At 41.2% G+C, this 20,180-nt stretch overlaps 1 protein-coding gene across 3 annotated transcripts in view; it reads right to left on the bottom strand.

The window, feature by feature from the left end:
* LOC145346707 (uncharacterized) overlaps nt 1-20,180 on the bottom strand; it is a 59,135-nt gene that overhangs the window by 17,779 nt on the left and 21,176 nt on the right. For 2 of the 3 annotated variants that reach the window (XM_080194330.1, XM_080194333.1), the window contains exons 9-18: nt 20,042-20,094; nt 13,421-13,540; nt 11,803-12,069; nt 10,454-10,617; nt 10,053-10,250; nt 7,814-7,993; nt 6,794-6,892; nt 4,984-5,073; nt 3,145-3,259; nt 2,066-2,184 (exon numbers count right to left, since the gene is read on the bottom strand). In XM_080194330.1, the coding sequence (XP_080050456.1) occupies nt 2,066-2,184; nt 3,145-3,259; nt 4,984-5,073; nt 6,794-6,892; nt 7,814-7,993; nt 10,053-10,250; nt 10,454-10,617; nt 11,803-12,069; nt 13,421-13,540; nt 20,042-20,094 (1,405 nt within the window). The remainder of the gene's footprint in view (nt 1-2,065; nt 2,185-3,144; nt 3,260-4,983; nt 5,074-6,793; nt 6,893-7,813; nt 7,994-10,052; nt 10,251-10,453; nt 10,618-11,802; nt 12,070-13,420; nt 13,541-20,041; nt 20,095-20,180) is intronic. The other variant, XM_080194331.1, reaches the window with a different exon arrangement.

The following is a 20,180-nucleotide window of genomic DNA, read 5'->3' as shown; positions in this document are numbered from 1 at the left end:
TTTGGACCACTACCGTTTCTAATTTACATCAATGACTTGGACCTAGATGCTCAAAGCAACGTGGTCGCATTTGCAGATGAAACCAAATTAAGTCAAGTTGTGGAATCAGCTCAAAAATTACAAAGTGAGTTGGACAAAACATGCAAGTTAGCAAAACAAAGGGAACTAATGATTAATATGGATAAACATGAAGTACTGGGCAACGTGCATTGAATTAGCTCAGGAGGGAGTTGAAAGAGACTTAGCAGTCTTGGCAGATTTCATGCACAAAATGTCCAATAAGTGGAGGACTGTAATCAATAAAGTCAACAGAATATTGAACCGTATAACAGAAATTAGAAGAAATTGAGATCAAACTGTACGATGCTTTGGTCAGATCAAATATTGAGTAATATGCTCAGATTTTATCACCAAAACAAAAATGCATTTTAGTGCTGGACTTCATACAAATATGAGCCATAAAGAGCATTCTTAGATTCAAAGATATACAAGTTGAGAGTAATGTTGGAGGAAGTTAAAGCTTTTCACTCCTAAAAGAAGTCTGCTCTTAAAGTTGTGGAAGACAGTAAACTAAATGATAAAGGTAAGCGTGGAAAATTATCGCTAAATTGCGAGTAGGATTAGTAAACTAACAAAAGTTTACGAATGTTATGAAGAATGTTTAAAGAGCGACCAGTAAATGGAATGGACTCCCAGATACAACAGTGAAAACCTTTAACTTAATTAGGACATAACTAGGTGCTACAATGGAGGATGAGTGCTTCTGGGTTTTGGATGGATGAACATGAATGAAATAGCCATTGTTACAATTTTGGAATCTTGCCTTTGGTATTCTTTCAAGTGCAGCTATGCAAAACATTGTAAACAGTCTTATGTTTAGTTGTGTGGCTGCTCTGTCCCTTATCTAACCATACAAAATTGTAACTTAAAGATGCAGCAATAGTTAGCCTTTATGGTCTGAACTGGGGAATTTTATCTTGCATGCTTCCCTTTGAGAGCAGCTTTATTGCACAGCAACATACAAATGAGTAGTCATGATCAGGTTTACATAGAGATATTTTATATTGATTTAACTATGTGCCAATACAAAATGATGAACATGCTCTGCTTCTCCACATGCATTAAAAGGGACTGTTTTTCCCATCCAAATCCTATAATATGATAGCTTCCAGGATCTGCAATTACACATGTTGAAATATAAAGTGGGGAGAGGAATCAGTTGTTAATATCTCCACTATTTTCAGGATGGTAGTGAGCAGAGGTCAAAGAGAACATTATGGGACATTTTGAAAAGCTTAAAATAAGAACAAAGAACATTACAGCACAGGAACAGGCCCTTTGGGCCTCCAAGCCTGCACTGACCAAGTTGCCTGACATAACTAAAACTCCCTACCCTTTAGAGCACCATATCCCTCTATTTACATCCTATTCATGTATTTTTGTCCAGACGCTACTTAAAACTCACTATCGTATCCGCTTCCATTACCTCCCCCGGCAGCGAGTTTCAGGCACCCACCATCCTCTGTGTAAAAAAACTTGCCTCGTCCGTCTCCTTTAAACCTTGCCCCTCACAATTTAAACCTATACCCCCTAGTAATTGACGCTTCCATCCTGGGAAAAAGCTTCTGACTATCCACTCTGTCCATGCCCCTCAATTTTGTAGACTTCTTTCAGGTCTCCCCTCAACTTCCGTCATTCCAGTGAAAACAAACCAAGTTTCTCCAAAGCCCTCCATACCAGTCAACATCCTGATAGGTACTTAAAGGTTTTGCAGCAAAATAAGAGATGAATACTAGTTAACCTTTAGCTGGGGATGGTGCCAGCCATCTTTTCATAGAAGTAAGAGATAATTGGGAGAAGAATGTTACAACAGGACAATATTCAAACACCTTTAAATTAAAAAATGTCTTCAAATGTGAATGCGTAACTCAATGCCACACTGATCAATAATCTAGTAAATTGGCTTTGATTTTGAAAAAACAACTTTTAAATTATGGTGAAAAGCAAAATAAAACAGATATATTTTGTGAATGAAAGGGCATTCAAGGATCCGGAAACAACTTACCGATCCTAATTTAAAGGGTCTCTTACAGCCACCACAGAAATCATAATTGCATTCTGTGCAATTAAAATGAATACAGCCTCCTCTTGATAGATCAAATTGAACTCTGCAATTAGGACATTCTAAAGCAGACACAAATATACAATTAAAGAAAATAAGGACTCACAAAGCTGGCCAAAAATGTCTGCTTACAATCAATTAGATACTATATCATAAACTCAAGAAAACAGATGTCTTTCATCACATGAAGGAAAGATTTATGTTATTTGTTTTTCTTTTACAGTACACAGAAAATCCATGCATGAAGAACATATTTATATTAATATAAGTAGGGCATAACAGAGATATCCATTACCACAATGGTGAACAATGATAGCTAACTTATTCCCCTGAGGAAACTCAAAGATTTTCGTATCAGGAAATAATTTCATTCCTTTGGTGTTCCAGCAATAACTTTAGCCTGTAAACTAGCAACAATCTGGGAAAATTCCTGATGTTATGGACTATATTTTCTGTAAGTTTTCAGCTCACATGCTGAACAAGCCTGCAAACAATTGTTATTATAATAATAAGTGCAAACAAATGTTGCAAAATGTTTTATTACTTAATACAAATAAATGATGCAACTTAAATAAATTTAAAAATCTTGTGATGATATCCTCTTCCCTTCTCTACTGTCGTATTTTAACTAGTCTGGATGTCGCATAGCCTTGTTCAATGTATTCCCCATTTAAACAAAATACATTTACATTTGTCTTGTTTCTTCTGCTGTCTTGTCCTCAGGAATATTGTGGGAATGGAAACAGCTTCAAAAAGTGTCAAAATTATTTGCCCAAAAATTTACCCCAAAGTGCAATTTTAAAAGTTAATTGAATGGCAAGCATTGACCCACCATGACATTACAGTTGTACCCTCATTGTTCATATGCAAATAAAATTCTTAAACAATAAAATTCTGTCTGAAGAACAATTTTCTTGATAGCCCATATAATAAAGGCACAACTTGACGACTACAGTTGTCTCTGGCATTTCAAAAAGTAAATTCATCTATAATCTCAGTTGCTGTTAAGTCCAATTAATTACCTATTCCATTCTTGCAGAGGTAGGTGTTTAATTTGCTCGCCTGAAGCTCAGGGTTATTCAGCTGCTTCCATAATTTAAACTTTTCACAGCTGATTCCCTCATGCTGTTGCTCCCACTGAGGAAAAAGAAAATGAAGTGTCATTATGTATACCGTTGGGGAGAATCTAAACTAGCTTGATAGAGGGATGAGACCCTGATGGCCCGATTTTATCATCAAGTTGCGCTTGTTTTCAGGCACGAAAATTTGGTAAAGTCGGGCATGAAGCGAGATAATGTTCAAGCCAGAACAGTGAGAGATAATGGGCAGGATTTCCCAGCCCCAAAACCAGAGGCTTTAAAAGTTAATGACTCTCCACATTTTTTGGCCTTGCCTGCGATGATACCTGTTGGTGATGGAACTAGAAAATCCCATCCAATGTATTTGGGCAGAGCAAACAAGATAAGAGAATACACAATAGGGCATGAATGTATAGGAACACAGGCCATTAGAGTGCATGCCCACAGAACCCCGAAGGTAGCAGAACACAAGTAGAAAAAGTAGTTAGAGTGTATGGATACTTTTCTTCTATTCGATGAGACACAAAATACAAGAGCAGGGAGATTAGGCTGAAAAACTGAACAAAATACTAGACAGGCCACAGCTTCGGTACAGCAAACAGTTTCAGTCACTGCGCCAAAAGGAAGGATGTAATTGCACTATGGAAGGTACAGAGATTTACATGGATGTTACCAGAAACTGAGAATTTTAACCGTGAGGAAAGATTGAATAAGCTGTTGTTGTTTTCTTTGGAAAGGAGAACCAAAGGGGAGATTTAATTCAGGTTTATAAAATTATAAGAGGTCTAGACTAAGTGGACAAGAAAGTCCAGTTTCCAGTAACAGGGAATTAGGAGCAGAAGTAGGGGGCTTGGCCCCTCAAGCCTGATCTGCCATTCAATAAGATCATGGCAATAAGATCTCATTGTAGCCTCAACTCCACACTCCTCCCTATCCCCAATATCCTTTCACTCCCTTACTTGTCAAGAATCTCTCTCACTCTGCTTCAAAATATTCAAAGATTCTACTACCAGCACCTTTTAAAAAGGACAGTTCTAAAGACTCACGAATCTCTTGAGAGGAAATGTTTCTCCTCCTTTCTGTGGACATCTCCAAATTTTAAAACAGTGACCCCAGAGAGATCAACAACAGGGAGCAAAGATTTAAAGTAATTGGTCAAAAGATTAGCGGGGAGAGGATGATTGCTCCTTTGCACCTCAAGGGATGGAAATAGCTGTTCAAAAGGGCACTAGAGGCAGAAACTCTCATGGTATTTCATACGTTCTTGTACATTGGAAGTCTGGACAGCCACCAGCCTACCGACTGACAGCTGTAAAGTTTTAACGTTTATTTATTAGTGTCACAAGTAGGCTTACATTAACACTACAGTGAAGTTACCGTGAAAATCCCCTTGTCGCCACACACTGGTGCCTGTTTGGGTACACTGAGGGAGAATTTAGTATGGCCAATGCACTTAACCAGCACATCTCTGGGACTATGGAAGAAACCAAAGCAGCTGGAGGAAACCCACACAGACATGGGGAGAATGTTCAGACTCCGCACTGCGATCCAAACCAGGAATCAAACCCGGGTCCCTGGTGCTGTGAGGCAGCAGTGCTAAGCACTGTGCCATCCGTAAAGTGAGATTAGGTTGGTTTGTTCTTTCTTGGTTTACAGACATGAGTGGCTAAATGGCCGATGTCAGAGGCTTTTATAACTGGTTATGTTCTGTGAAATTTCCACAACAACTAGAATGAAGATCAATTAAACAAGAAGAATTATCCAGTCCAATAGATTACTTACCGGAATCTTGCACTGAAAGCATGTGCTTTTCTTACAAGAAGGGCAATCCATTCTCAATCTATTTATCTCATGCAACAGTCCAAAGGAACACTGGAAGAAACAATGTAACATTTAGCATAGCAATCATATTTTAAATAAAACTGAAGTTACTAATCCATTTGTGTTCCAAACTTGATTAAATAATTTTGACTGAACCCAGGGCTTCCATATGACGCGTTTTTCTGATAATCAGGAAATTGAAGGAAGTCAAGAACGGTTATCCACATCCATTACTCAAGGACACATCTATCTACGCAGTTCATCATTCGAAGCCACAATGTTTAAATGTTCTGTCAGCTTCCACAGATTTGATAGAGATCACCGAGCAATTCAAACACAAAGTCTTGGTATTCAGAACTAGTAATGTTGTAAATAAATTGATCTAAAAAGACGCAACACAACTTTTAAAAAAATTCTGTCACTTTGTAACCATTAATCACAAAACTGCAGCTCTGCACTTCAATCTGACTCAGATTTGGATGCACTCACAATTCTGCAACTGACCCTAACTTTGGAGTCTACAGTATTGTAGAAATAGTGGGCTCTTCTGAAATTTAAAATGGAGCTGCATGGGAAATAAACAATACCTTTTAATAGAGAAATGCAAGTTCAGAGCTCCCCTGAGCTCAGTGGATAACTATCGCTCACTTTAGTGCAGAATCACAAACTAGAAAGATCGGTTCCTAGTTCACATTTAATTGGATGAAGTCAGCCAAGACAAACTGGAGTACTGTAAACAGCATTTACATCATAAACTAGGGAGGGTTAAATGAAGTATTTGCCCCTGATGATTTCCAAGTTGTTCATAACAGGTGCATAAATATTGGGTAAATCTGCCAAACAATCTACCAAAACTCTCAGTCTGGTGGTCACGAGCAAGATATTTGGAGGCAACTGACAACACAAGCAATACTGAATATCACAGAGTCATCACTTTCACGGGAAGAAAGAAGAACACAGGAACTGGGCTTTCACTAATTTTTACAGATGCACCACAGAAAGCATCCTTTCCGGATTATCACAGCTTGGTGCAGCTCCTGCTGTGACCAAAACTGCAAGAAGGGTATGAACATAGCCTAGTCTATCATGCAAACCAGCCTCCTGTCCATCGACTCTGTCTACATTCCCTGCTGCCTCGGAAAAACAGCCAGCAAAATCAAGGACCTCATGCCCCCTGGACACACTCTCTTTCACCTCCTTCCTCAGGAAAAAGGTACAAAAGTCTGAGATCATGTACCAGCTGACTCAAGAACAGCTTCTTCCTTGCTGTTAACAGGCTTTTGAATGGAACTACCTTATATTAAGTTGATCTTTCCACACACCCTGGCTACGACTGTAACACTATATTCTGCACCCTCTCCTTTCCTTCTCCCTGATGTACTTTATGAACGGTATGCTTTGTCTGTATAGCATGCAAGAAACAATACTTCACAGTATACCAATACATGACAATAATAAATCAAATCAACTGGAGTGGTCATCCAACATCTCAAGCCAGTTTCAAAACTCAATTAGACCATGGCTGATCAGTATTGTAACTCTATCCGCCCACCTCAGTTCTTTAACCTTTAACATCTTTGCCAATCAAAAAAATCCACCAGATCTCAGCTTTAAAATTTTCAATTGGCCTGGCCTCAACAACCTTTTGGAACATAGAAAAGTAAAAATCCAGCACTGAGATACAGATGATTACAAAAATCAAATCTCTATTTACGGTTTTTTTTAATAACTCTTTGCAAAGTGAAATGAGACAGCTGCAAAACATTCTTACGTGTGCACACCATCTGAAGTTGGGCATTTCCATCAGAGTTCGGTCACGGAGCTTTCTTTGAAATAACGCATGAGTTTCTCCATCAAGATAGTGGCGAATCTATATATTATGTAAAAACATTTTACACAGGTATTTCAGTTAAAATTATCATATTTTCTACAGAACCAAAATATCCACAGACAGGGATTTAAAGCACAGAAGTAAACGCTTCAAGCCCGTTTTCATAAATTTAGTACAATAGACACAGTTCAGAGGAGGCGATGGCCTAGCGCTATTATTGCTAGACTATTAACCCAGAAACTCAGCTGAGGGACTCAGGTTCAAATCCCACCACAGCAGGTGATAGAATTTGAATTCAGCAAAAAATATCTGGACTTAAGAATCCACTGATGACCATGAAACCATTGTCAATGCTGGAAAAACCCATCTGGTTCACGAGTGTCCATCAGGGAAGGAAATCTGCCATCCGTATCAGGTCTGGCCACAGCAATGTGGTTGACTCAACTGCTCTCCAAGGGCAACTAGGGATGGCAATAAATACTAGCCAGCCAGCAACAGCCACGTCCCATGAATGAACAAACAAAAACTTGGAATTTTCCTCCATTTTCATCCCATAGAGGTCTGACGACAAATTTAATATTAAGCACAAAATAGATAACGTTCATATTTACATTTCAAATGACTTGTAAGCAACTGAGTGTTAAATGTTTTACAGTTTGTAAAACATTAGATGGGTTTATGTGAGCATCATTTTGAAATAAAATGTGACAAACCTCCGTCCCTCACTCACGAAAAAATTCGACGAAAAGAAAAAAAAAACGATGTCTATAAATATTAATTCCACAACCAAACTTGTGACTTTCTGAAGTATTTTACTATCCTGAATTGTTTGCTAGATCATCTGTTTTTATGCCTTCCACTGGTTACTCTTATTAATATAGTTATCCAACTTAATCTGAGCTAAGCTTCTGTTGCTTTTCGTGTTTCTGGATTTTTATTCCCAGATTTTAAAACTCTGACCTGAATATCCAATAAATTGAAGTACTCCATATCCTCTTGGGATTGGTGACTTTGCAGATCAGGTTTTCTGCACATTGGGCAAACAACGTTCGCAATATTCTTCTCCTTTATGACTGATGAAAAGTACTTCCTAAAGCAGTCTTCGCAGAATGAACAGCTACAGTGCGTCATTGTGACAATCTACAGAAATAAAAAAACATGCTTTCAATGAGGGTGTCATTTAAGCAATAAACCAAAATAATTAATCTAATTTAACACAGGTCATTTGATTTAAAGAAATTAAAGACAAAACTCACTATGCCACATTCACAATTGAGCTTGAAAAAAATCCAGATTTAGGAATTGCACAATGCATAGGTAAGACTCATTTTATTACATATCTGTAATATCTGTGGTATGAAACCACACATGAAACATAATTGATTACTGAAAGTGAGTATTGACCAGCAGTCTAACCTGGGATCTGAAGGATGCTTAGAAGCTGCTGTGGCGCTCACCGAATATTGCTCCACATGCATATTTTTCAAATAATTAGAAAGCAACTGCATGCATTTTAAAATAGCAAATTACAATTTTTGCATCACATAATATAAAACTGAATGTTTTACAAACTGATAAATTAGGACACTAAACAAATTAGCTGAGGTCTCTTAAATTCAATGAAGGGCTGTCAGACATTTACCGCTAAGTTCCCTGCGCACCTCATTACCCTTTTAAATCATACAGCAAGTTTTAGTTTTAAACAAGGCAACTCATGTCAGAGCAGTGAGGTCATTGGTATCTTCATCAAGCAATTGCAGATTGGGTGCAGCATGTTAGGTATAGGTGCAGTAGTTCTTTCTAAAATGACGCACCATTTTACCTTACGGCTAAACTCAAAAGATCACTCCCAGTGCACTATTGTCAATTTCTCTATTTCCTGCACATACCTTCAAAGTAGCCCTGCTGAGTGGAACTGCTGGTACTGTTTTTGCACTGAATGACCTTGATTAGCATGTCTAATCTAACATTTTCATGCCTAATATATATTTTAAAGAGGCAAATTCACTATCATTTGATATATAAATTTAAATAATTACTGAAAGTATCTCAATTGTGCCTACAAAGCACAATTGAGATACGTGGGCAACATGATGGCAACGTGGTTGGCATTGCTGCCTCACCGCACCAGGGACTGGGGATCGATTCCCAGCTTGGGTCACTGTCTGCATGTTCTCCCTGTGTCTGCATGGGTTTCCTCCGGGGGCTCCAGTTTCCTCCCACAGTTTGAAAGATGTGCTAGTTAGGTGCATTGGCTGTGATGAATTCTCCCTCAGCCTACCTGCCGGAGTGTGGCGGCTAGGGGGTTTTCACAGTAACTTCATTGCAGGTGTTAATGTAAGCCTACTTGTGACATGAATACTTAAAAACTTAAACATGAACTGTAACAAGCAATTCACAAATTGGACCAAACAAATTTAATAATTTTCCAATTATCAATGCAGGGTGAACAACTTCAGCAGTTGGAGCAGATGATGTACTCTATCATGAGGCATAAAATCAAAATTTGTAGATGACAGGCATTTTGGGGTTTTTTGCAAACAGATAACTATGTCAATATGAATGGCTGTCATGATGCAGAGATACGGGCGTTGGTCTGGGGTAAACATAGTAAGAAGTCTTACAACACCAGGTTAAAGTCCAACCAGTTTATTTGATAGTAAACCTACAAGCTTTCGGAAATGTTGTTCCTTCGTCAGGTGCATGGAAAGTATAGTGTTGCGAAACTTCTTAATATGAATGGCTCCAGGGTATTGTAACATGGGGAAGCAGTACTGTATCATGTTGCACAACAGTCACAGTTCATGTCCTGTAGTGTGGTGGGTTAAAAGGGGAAAAGGAATCAAAATAAAGAACTGTTTGTAGTCCTTACAGGCAATAGGTTGTTTCCTAACAAGGCCAACTTTCAGCTTTAAAGAAATTTCAGGTTGCTGAACTGGCTACATGATTCTCTAAGCTGGAGGGAAGAGAAGGGATGGTTAATGCAAGGAAATTAAATCTGCCGAATGATATGAATAAACACACCTGGGACTGATTTTTTTGTGTGTCCTGGATACATTAATCATAATGACAGAACTTAACCCCTTCAGCTCTGAATAGGGTAAAACTGTACTGGGTCATAGATTTTGTAAAAGCAAGTGAGTGCATATATTGCCTGTATTTCACATCAGAGCCAAGAATTCTATACATTATACCAAACCTTGCTAAAAGATACATGCTCTCCACAAATGGGGCACTCATGAGAAAGATACCGCAAAGCTGATTCATAATTTAAACCAGACTGCACAGCTTCCAGCACATCTTCTGCATTGAAATTCTGGTCTTGAAGGCTCAGTAATCTCTGAAAAATTTCAGATTTTTCCCTTGGTAGAGCCACAGGAATTGATAATAAATCTGTCTGTGAATTGATAAAACAAAATCTTGCGTTAAGACTAAAAACTTTATTTTGTGACATAAAAGTCCACATCACAATCATCCATACATATGCTCAACATGATATCTGCTGTCACAGTAAATAAGCAGGTGTTAAAATATATTGCATAGAGGAAACTACAGTTCTAGTTCACAAGCACTAATATATTGGTATTTAAAGTTACCTACCCAAGTTTTGCTGGAATGTGCTACGTCCACAGGGAGAATTTTAGCTCCAATGTCATCTTTAGCCGACACATCATCTTTCTCCTCATACAACTTCACCTCTAAGGGGAAGTTTTTATTATTGATGGTGATCACATGATGTTCCTGTTGGACAACTCTTTCTGCAACTGAATAGAAAATAAGTTCAAAATATTTTTGGGATGTGAATAGGGCATATATTTTTTCATATCCATGACTGAAAGAGAAGATACACTGTATCTGTATTTTCACTTAAACCTTGTTGTGTCTTTTAAATTTTATTGGATTTTTCTTAGTGGCTTGAACCAAAGATTTGCTTTAAAGGTCAGTTTGCCAAGGCTATTAGAAGAGCTTCTGGATCACATTACCAGATTGCCATTTTTCAATTAGATGTTATTGTAATTTGTAAGCTAGTGTTGCACTGCCTCATAGATGATTATGAAGTTGCTGAAAAAATACAGCTCCTTGCTGGAAAATATCAGGTGTATCTTATCGCACAGAATCCCTACAGTATAAGAGGAGGCCATTTGGTCCATTGAGCCTGCACTGACAACATTCCCAGCCAAGCCCTATAACGTAAACTATGTATTTACCTTTCTAATTCCCCCGGTACTAACGGTTCAGGAGCACCCGGGGGAAGCCTATGCAGACATGAGGAGAATGTGCAAACTCCACAAAGACAGTCATCCAAGGCCGGAATTGAACCCTGGTCCCTGGCGCTGTAAGACAGCAGTGCTAACCACTGTGCCACCCTTACCTATAATTCAAAAAGTCTTACTGTCAAGTTAATGCACTGCCTTCACTGAAGGATAAACATATCCAGCGCTCTTTTCAAACAGAATTACAGTGGAGCATTTTCGATTATTTATTAAAACTTTTGCTTAAAAAGTGAATAAGACTTCATTATATTACAACATTGAGTCAGTTTTGAGGAGTTAATAAGCTGGCTGAGATAAACATTGGATGGACCCATGGTTGATGATGTTCTTTACATAATAGTTGTTAATACACTCCTTCATCCATATGGGATATGGGTCAAATGCAGGCAATTGGGACTAGCTTAGGGGTTTTAAAAACAAAGGGCAGCATAAACAAGTTGGGCCGAAGGGCCTGTTTCCATGCTGTAAACCTCTATGATTCTATCCTGTAGATGGCGCTATTTTACAGTTGTTCATGTTTCCAACACACCTTGGCTTTGTGCACAAAGGATAAATCTTACTTTATTGGTGAAAAAAAATAAAATTTTAAAGTAAAATTATGTCAATGAGTGCATAAAAAGTAAATTTCTGCATTACTATTTGGAAACACCATGTCATATATCGAGTATACTGTACCTGTGGCATCACCAAAAGTGATAACAGCGGACCCCGGAGTTCTAGTTAGAAACTCAAAATCAACTATCTCCCCACCGCCGTTTGTAGCTCTTTGGAAAAATATGGTAAGTTTATCTTTCATCCTGTGCCAGGGAAACTCAACAGGAATGTTACGCACGTGCACTCTGCGTTTATCCTGAAAAGTGCTTGAATATTGAGCGTCGCGTAAAGTCAAAGGTTTTGCTTCTTCTGATTCAATCCAAATGGAAGAAAAAGTATCAGCCACATCTTCAAAAGACAGAGCATGTTATTCTAAAATCTTTATGACAGTTTTACTAGATTTGACACAGGAAAATTTATAATGGAAATCTGTACACCTCTACGTTCATAGTTACTTGTCAAAGATAAACATCATCTACATGATGGCAGTGTGGTTAGCACTGCTGCCCCGCAACACCAGAGGCCTGGGTTTAATTCCAGCCTTGGGTCACCTTCTGCACAGAGTCTACATGTTCTTCCTGTGTCTGCTTGGCTTTACTCCAGATGCTCTGGTTTCTTCCCACAGTCCAAAAGACGTGCTGGTTAGATGCACTGGCCAAGCTAAATTCTCCCTCAGTTTTCATGAACAGAAGCTGGAGTGTGGCAACTAGGGGATTTTCACAGTAACTTCATTACGGTGTTAATGTAAGCCTACTTGTCCAGGTTCTCCACCTGGGCCAGAGGCTGACTGTGGGTTGACCTTCGTGAAGGGTGCTCTGACATCTGTAATGGTGATCTCAGATGCAGGTTCATCCGAGGCTTCCAGGGTGGAGGGTGTGCTCTCACTGATCTCTCATGCAAAACAGGCTTAGAATGCATTGAGCTCATCAAGGAGGGGTGGGTTGCAGCTGGCGATTTTACATGCCTTCATCTTATTCTGCATACTGGCTTACTTCCTTACTAAATATTTGCTCCAGAACTAATGGGCAGGTGTTTACCCTCAAGGCAGATTCTGCGCATAAAGCCTATGGCAAAATTGGGAAGATAAGCAAAATACTCTGGATGCTCCAATCAGAAACAAGAACAGAGGGTGTTGAAAAAGTTCAGCAGGTTTGGCAGCATCTGTCAGGACAGAAAACAGAGTTAACAAATAAACTTAAACTTTAAAAATTTAATTGGCAAGATGATTGCCCACACTGTAGATCCACGGCCTCTCAACCAGCTGCCTATGAACAGAATTACCAAAGAAAAGAAAAATCAAAAAGGAGCTCGACAGTTAAATTCTGCAGGACGATCAGAAATCCACTCTTCTCGATTTCACAAACAAGAACAAAGAATGGGAAACAAGAACGAAATCAAAAAGACTCGAAACGTTAACTCTGCTTTCTCTCCTGACAGATGCTGCCAGACCTGCTGAGCTTTTCCAGCATCATCTGTTCTTGTTTCAGATTCCAGCATCCACAGTATTTTGCTTATCTTCCCAGCTGCACCATAGCCATCATGCACAGAACTTGCCTTCAGGCTAACACCAGACCATTAATTCTGGAGCAAATATTTGGTTAGGAAATGAGCCAGTATGCAGGATAAAATAAATACAAGGTGATTATTCAATTTAAGTACTTCAAATTTCAGGCTGACTGTTGTAATCTACAGGAGGTACCTTGTTTGGTTTGGGAAGGTGTTTCCAAGTTAAATGCATGAAGCACTTTGTCCAACTGCAAGTCTTGAAAGAGATCTACGGTTTGTTCTACAGAATTCATTTTCTTCTTCACTGCATAATCTATCAAATAAAGGAAACAAGAATATAACATTCCAAGCAAATGATTCAATGAAGAACACCACAGGACATACTGACAATCTTAATTTCAAAATTAAATACTTCTTATGGCAGTCAGGTGACACAAAGGCTTGGATTTTTACACTGCTGTATCAATATAATGCACAAACATCACAGGTTAGCAAGCAAAAGAGCATTAACACCTGACCACCGTGCTGGTGCATTGCACTGTGCAGTAGCAAGGTGCCGGTTCACAATTTTGTTCTAAATGTCAACACACCTATTAAATAAAGGTGTTGCCACACAGGGACAGAAGGAAAATGCACCAGAGAAGAGGCATAGGCAACTTCATGTTTTTGATAGGCAAGGGGATTAAGGGTTATGGGAAGAAGGCGGGAATGTGGAACTGAGCCACGACAGATCAGCCATGATCTTATTGAATGGCGGGGCAGGCTCGAAGGGCTAGATGGCCTACTCCTGCTCCTATTTCTTATGTTCTTATGTTCTTATACCATTCTCCCACATCACTCAAACTCAAGTTGGAAAGTACAGACCTAGAGCACTGCAACATTCCCAATTTCTTGGTCTAGTAAACCTTGTGAAGATAAAGTTTCAAAAAAAAGCTTAACTAATAAGTTGTTCAAGGAAAGTCTTATTCCCCATTTCCAGGGAAATTGTGATCCTGCAGGCTATTAAAACAAGAAAAATAAAAGTTAAGTAAAAGTCAAATACTGGAAACCTGAAACAAAAACAAAAAAGCTGCAAACATCAGTAGGTAGGACAGCATCTGTGGAGAGAACAGTTAAAGTTTTATTCATCTCTGATGAGAGGAACGATAAGTGCACGAACAACAATGGAAAAAGAGTGGGGTAGAAACAGAGGAAGTATTAGTGGAATGCTGCAACAGATTTACTGAGTGGATAACACTATTAAAGGTGATAGCCTAGTGATATTATTGCTTGACTATTAATCCAGAAACTTAGCTAACGTTCTGGGGAGTCGGGTTCAAATCATGCCACAGCAGATAGTGGAACTTAAATTTAATAAAAACAGTCTGGAATTAAGTATCTACTGATGACCATGAAACTATGGCCGATTGTCAGGAAAACCCATCTGGTTCACTAATATCCTTTAGGGAAGGAAATCTGCTATCTTTACCTGGTCTGGCCTACATATGATTCCAGAGCCACAGCAGTGTGGTTGACTCTCAACTGTCCCCCCAAAGGTAACTAGGGATGGGTAATAAATGCTGGCTAGCCAGCGATGGCCATGTCCCACGAATGAATAAAGAAAACAACTTTGTCTCCTTTAAACAAATGAACAAAGAACATTCAACTAGCTAAAGGAGTATAAAAGATAGGGAAATGCTAAGGAAATGGGAAAGATGGGAAATACCTTGACGATTAGTTTAATAATTAAACCATAAGATGCTAGCAAAGTACACTGGGTTCATTGGCTAAGAAAGCTCAGAAAGAACAGATTAACAGCTTATGTTCTGATGAAGTGTTGCCACAACCAAGACTGGCTTTCCCACACACTAACAATTCCAGCATAGATCATCTGTAAAAGAAACGGAGGATATCGCACAAGTGTGAAACTTCCCTGCTGGGCCATACCTCCTACCAGCTACTTTGCTCAGACTGATATCACAGGGGTGAGGTGTCTCATCACCAAATCACTGGGGTGATTCTCCCATCTCAGCGTAGTGGGCTGGTTTACTCAAGCGCTGGCTTTTTCGCGGGCTTCCTGCTGGGCGCCACGGCCTCCGTGAGTTTCTGGCATAGTCAGGTCCCTGCTGACTTCTGGCATGCAGCTGTTTAAGTTTCGTAAATATGCATTTAAATCTTTAAGTATCATTAGTGAGCCCGGTACTGAAATCTCTGGGCCTGCTAGCCCCTCACCCTAGTCCTCTGCCAGTAGTGTTTCACCCAGGTGTTCCCTGGGCATTGCCACCTTGACTGGGCCTCCTGGCATTGCCCAAGGGGCAAAAGTGGCAATGGCCAGGAGGCACCTTGGGGAGAGTGGGTCTCGCTGCCATTCTGCACTAGGATTGCAATTAGAGGGAGGGGGCCAGCGGTCGGGGGTGGGTTCGAGCCTGCAGGAAAGGATCAGTGCTGTGGGATAATGAGGGTGAAGAGATCGAGGTGGCCGGGGATGGTTGAGGCTGGCCCAGACACGTCTGGGGGGAGGAAGAAGGGTGGGGAGGGGGGAGCTGCATTGCAGGGGTCGCGAGGCTGGCCAGCAATCAGGAGGCTGGCAGACAGGGGCCACTGCCCATGTGCCAATCTTGGCACTGACAGATCAGTGCTTGCACAATGGCCCTCTGCGCTATGCTGCCTGCCTCTCCGGTGGGAATAGACCCCGTCTCCTGATTTTCAATGGGATTCCCAGTAGTGCTCTCTGCAGTGCACACAGAGTGTGGGAGATTCATTTTGAAACACCTGCTGAAAAAACCAGCATGATTTACTCCAGTTTTATGCGAATTCGACACTTACAATTTTTTTGTGAGAATCATCCACCACTGACGCCCCCTCCACTCCTCCTTCACCTTACTCAATTGCTCCCACCTCTCCTGCAGAATCCTGTTTTTATACCATCCATTCAATACAATGACAGACACAGTCGCAGACACCTTCACAACTCTCCTCCCTCAGCCTCTCTACAGAACAACTTTTCATTCTCAATTCATCATGTTCTCTCTCCAGAGGGCTCACTGCCCTTCTATCCTCCTTTCCTCTCCCTGCATATAGATTTCCCCCACCCACATTCACTGTCTCCTTCTTCACCTGGCTATTTCAAGAAGCCTTACTGCTCCCATTAAGCCAATCACAGATAAGGGCAATGAGTGATAGCCTAGCCGGTAGCGGGGGGCGTAGCTCTGCTGATTAAGGATAGCATCACGGTGGTAGCAAGGGATGATAATAGGAACCAAAGAGCAGAAAGTGGAATCGTTGTGGGTGGAGATTAGGAACAGCAAAGGAAGGAAGACGCTGGTGGGTGTTGTCTATAGGCCCCCGAATAATGATCTGGAGGTGGGGCGGGCTGTTAACGCGCAAATAAGTGCGGCATGCAGGAATGGAACGGCGATAATTATGGGGGATTTCAACCTACATATTGATTGGTCGACCCATGTTGGACGCGGTGGGCTCGAGGAGGAGTTCTTGGAATGCTGCCGGGATAGTTTCCTTGAACAGTGTGTGTTGGAGCCGACGAGGGAGCGAGCTATCTTGGATCTGGTGTTATGTAACGAGGCGGGTAGAATTAGGGACCTTGTGGTGAAGGATCCTCTTGGGGAGAGTGATCATTGTATGGAGGAGTTTCTGGTGCAGATGGAGAAGTGGGTTCCCGGACACGCGTCCTTTGTTTGAACAGAGGGGGGTACGGTACGATGACAGAAGAATTGGCGAATGTTGATTGGGGGAGCGCGTTGGAAGGTAAGTCTGCTGAGGAGCAGCGGAGGATCTTTAAGGAGATCTTTCTTGGTGCTCAGCAGAAATTTATTCCGATGGTTAAAAAGGACCATAGGAGGAGAGGTAATAAGCCGTGGATAACGAAGGAGGTGAAGGAAAGTGTTAAATTAAAAGCGGAGGCGTTTAGAGTAGCTAAGAGTAGTGGGCGAGAAGAGGGTTGGGAAAGGTTTAAATGTCAACAAAGATTGACAAAGAAGTTGATAAAGAAGGGTAGGAGAAACTATGAAGCTGGGATAGCGCTTAATATAAAAAAGGATAGCAAGAGTTTTTATAAATATATAAAAAGGAAGAGGCTGGCTAGGGTGAACGTTGGACCCTTAGAGGATGAGAAGGGGGACTTAGTGGTAGGGGATGGGGAAATGGCTGAGGTCTTGAATAACTTTTTTGTTTCGGTCTTCACGGAGGAGGACGTGAATAATTTGCCGGGTGTTAGCGATGGAAAAGTGGTAGGACTGGAGGGTCTCAATGACATTACTGTTACTAGAGAGGCGGTGCTCGACAGGCTGGAGGGACTGATTGCGGACAAGTCCCCAGGACCGAATGGAATGCATCCAAGGGTTCTGAAAGAAATGGCGGAGGTGATAGTGGATGCCTTGGTGGTTATTTTCCAAACATCGCTGGATTCCGGGGAAGTGCCGGGAGATTGGAAAACAGCTAATGTTACGCCGTTGTTTAAGAAGGGTGGCAGGCAAAAGGCGGGGAATTATAGGCCGGTTAGTTTAACGTCTGTTGTAGGTAAAATGTTAGAATCCGTCATCAAGGAGGAAATAGCGAGGCATCTTGAGGGGAATTGCTTGATAGAGCAGACGCAGCACGGTTTCGTTAAGGGGAAGTCGTGTCTGACAAATTTATTGGAGTTCTATGAGGATGTGTCTAGGGCGGTGGATAGAGGAGAGCCGGTGGATGTGGTCTTTCTTGATTTTCAGAAGGCGTTTGACAAGGTACCTCACAAGAGGTTATTGCAGAAGGTAAGGGGGCATGGAGTTGGGGGTAGGGTGTTAGCGTGGATAGAGGATTGGTTGTCAAATAGGAGGCAGAGAGTGGGGGTAAATGGGTGCTATTCGGATTGGCAGTTGGTGACTAGTGGAGTGCCCCAGGGGTCGGTGCTGCGGCCTCAGCTATTTACCATTTATATAGATGATCTGGAGGAGGGAACCGGGTGTATGGTGTCGAAATTTGCTGATGACACCAAGATTGGTGGAACGGCAAATTGCGCGGAGGGTGTGGAGAGTCTGCAGAAGGATCTAGATAGGCTGGGCGAATGGGCCAGGAACTGGCAAATGGAATTTAATGTTGGGAAGTGCAAGGTGGTCCACTTTGGTAGGAATAATGGTAGGAAGGACTATTACTTACGTGGTGAAAAACTGCAACAGGCAACGGTGCAGAGGGACCTCGGGGTCCTTGTGCATGAGTCGCAAAAACCCAGCCTGCAGGTGCAGCAGGTGGTCAGGAAGGCTAATGGGATGCTGGCCTTCACAGCGAGGGGGATTGAATATAAAAGTAGGGAGGTCTTGCTGCAGCTGTATAGGGCACTGGTGAGACCGCAGTTGGAGTACTGTGTGCAGTTTTGGTCGCCGCACTGACACAAGGATATTTTGGCCTTGGAGGGAGTGCAGAGGAGGTTTACTAGGCTGATACCAGAGTTGAGGGGGTTGAGCTATGAGGAGAGGCTGAATAAACTAGGCTTGTACTCGTTAGAGTTTAGAAGAATGAGGGGAGATCTCATTGAGACGTATAAGATGATGAATGGGATGGATAGGATAGAGGTGGAGAGACTCTTCCCGCTCAGAAAGGACAGTAGGACTAGGGGGCACAGCCTCAAGATAAAGGGGGGGCGGTTTAGCACGGAGTTGAGGAGGAACTTCTTCACTCAAAGAGTGGTGAATCTCTGGAATTCTCTGCCCGTTGAAGCGGTGGAGGCTGCCTCACTAAATAATTTTAAGATGCGGGTTGATGGGTTTTTGATAAGCGAGGGGATTAAGGGATATGGGGAGAAGGCGGGAATGTGGAACTGAGACACGACAGATCAGCCATGATCTTATTGAATGGCAGGGCAGGCTCGAAGGGCTAGATGGCCTACTCCTGTTCTTATGTTCAGTGATGCTCCCAACCCAAAAAAGGGAAAAAGCCACCTAGGATCACTTCCTTGTACAGCTTTCCACCCAAATTCATTCTCTCAACCCCACTGCTTCACCTTGCCCCAGGGGAACAAAAGAAACATCTCCCAATTCACTTTACAACCTTGCTTTCAAAAAATCACAACTATCTAGTTTTGGCCACCTGTTCACTGTGAACATTCTGCAGATACCAATTTATTCAACCACATCTTCACCTCCACCTTTGATGCTCTAGTATCCATTAAACCCACGGGCTGAATATTTAGGGTGGCAGGAGCTTGGACCCTGCCCGCTGTGGAGTTGGTGGGGATCTGACTCAGACAGGCTGGCTGCCATTTTACACTCTAATGAGCAGTGATCGGCAGCAGACAATATTCCATCCTCACCTGGATGGAAGTCTTGCCTTGGAGAGTTGCCGGTCAATTCATCCCCAAACCCAGGGAACTGCTGAAGGAGAGAGAGGCTGGTGAGTGTGATCTAATTTGAATTTATACAGGGTTTATTTTATATGTAATGATTTATTTTATTTTGCAAGTTATTTCAGCTAGGAACACAGTGCTGCATATGTATAGTACAATATTTTAATTTGTGTACTGATTTTTTTTTCTTCTGGGTGAGAAATATCTGATGGAACCTAACTCCAGTTTTAACATGGATTCTAATGGGAAACCATGCTTCGCATAGCTGTTTCACTTAAAGTCATTATTTCCAGGAACGCAACCACAACATTAAAAAGAGGACTTACTATACAGCCTAATCCCACTATTTATTTTAGTTAAGCCAGGCAGTGTGATCCACCCATGTGGGTAAACAAAATGTGTTAATTCTTTTCACATTGTTGCACACGGACAAGTTGTACTGTGAATTAGACATATCTGATCATAGCAATTATTGGATTATAAAATGCTAAAACGTACCGGATTTTCCCTTGATAGCTTCATGCGAAGATTTGGAAGGAAATAGGCTGGAACTGTACAAGAAACAAAATAAGCTAAACTTCAAATCCATTATGCAACTTTACTGGCAATTTTAACAAACTATGAAATAAATGAATTT

Source organism: Carcharhinus amblyrhynchos, chromosome 8 (genome assembly GCF_965287045.1).
Source record: "Carcharhinus amblyrhynchos chromosome 8, sCarAmb.v2.hapA, whole genome shotgun sequence".
Taxonomy (NCBI): Eukaryota; Metazoa; Chordata; class Chondrichthyes; order Carcharhiniformes; family Carcharhinidae; genus Carcharhinus; species Carcharhinus amblyrhynchos.
The sequence above is the reverse complement of the archived record's forward strand: the minus strand, read 5'-3'. Positions and strand labels throughout refer to the sequence as shown.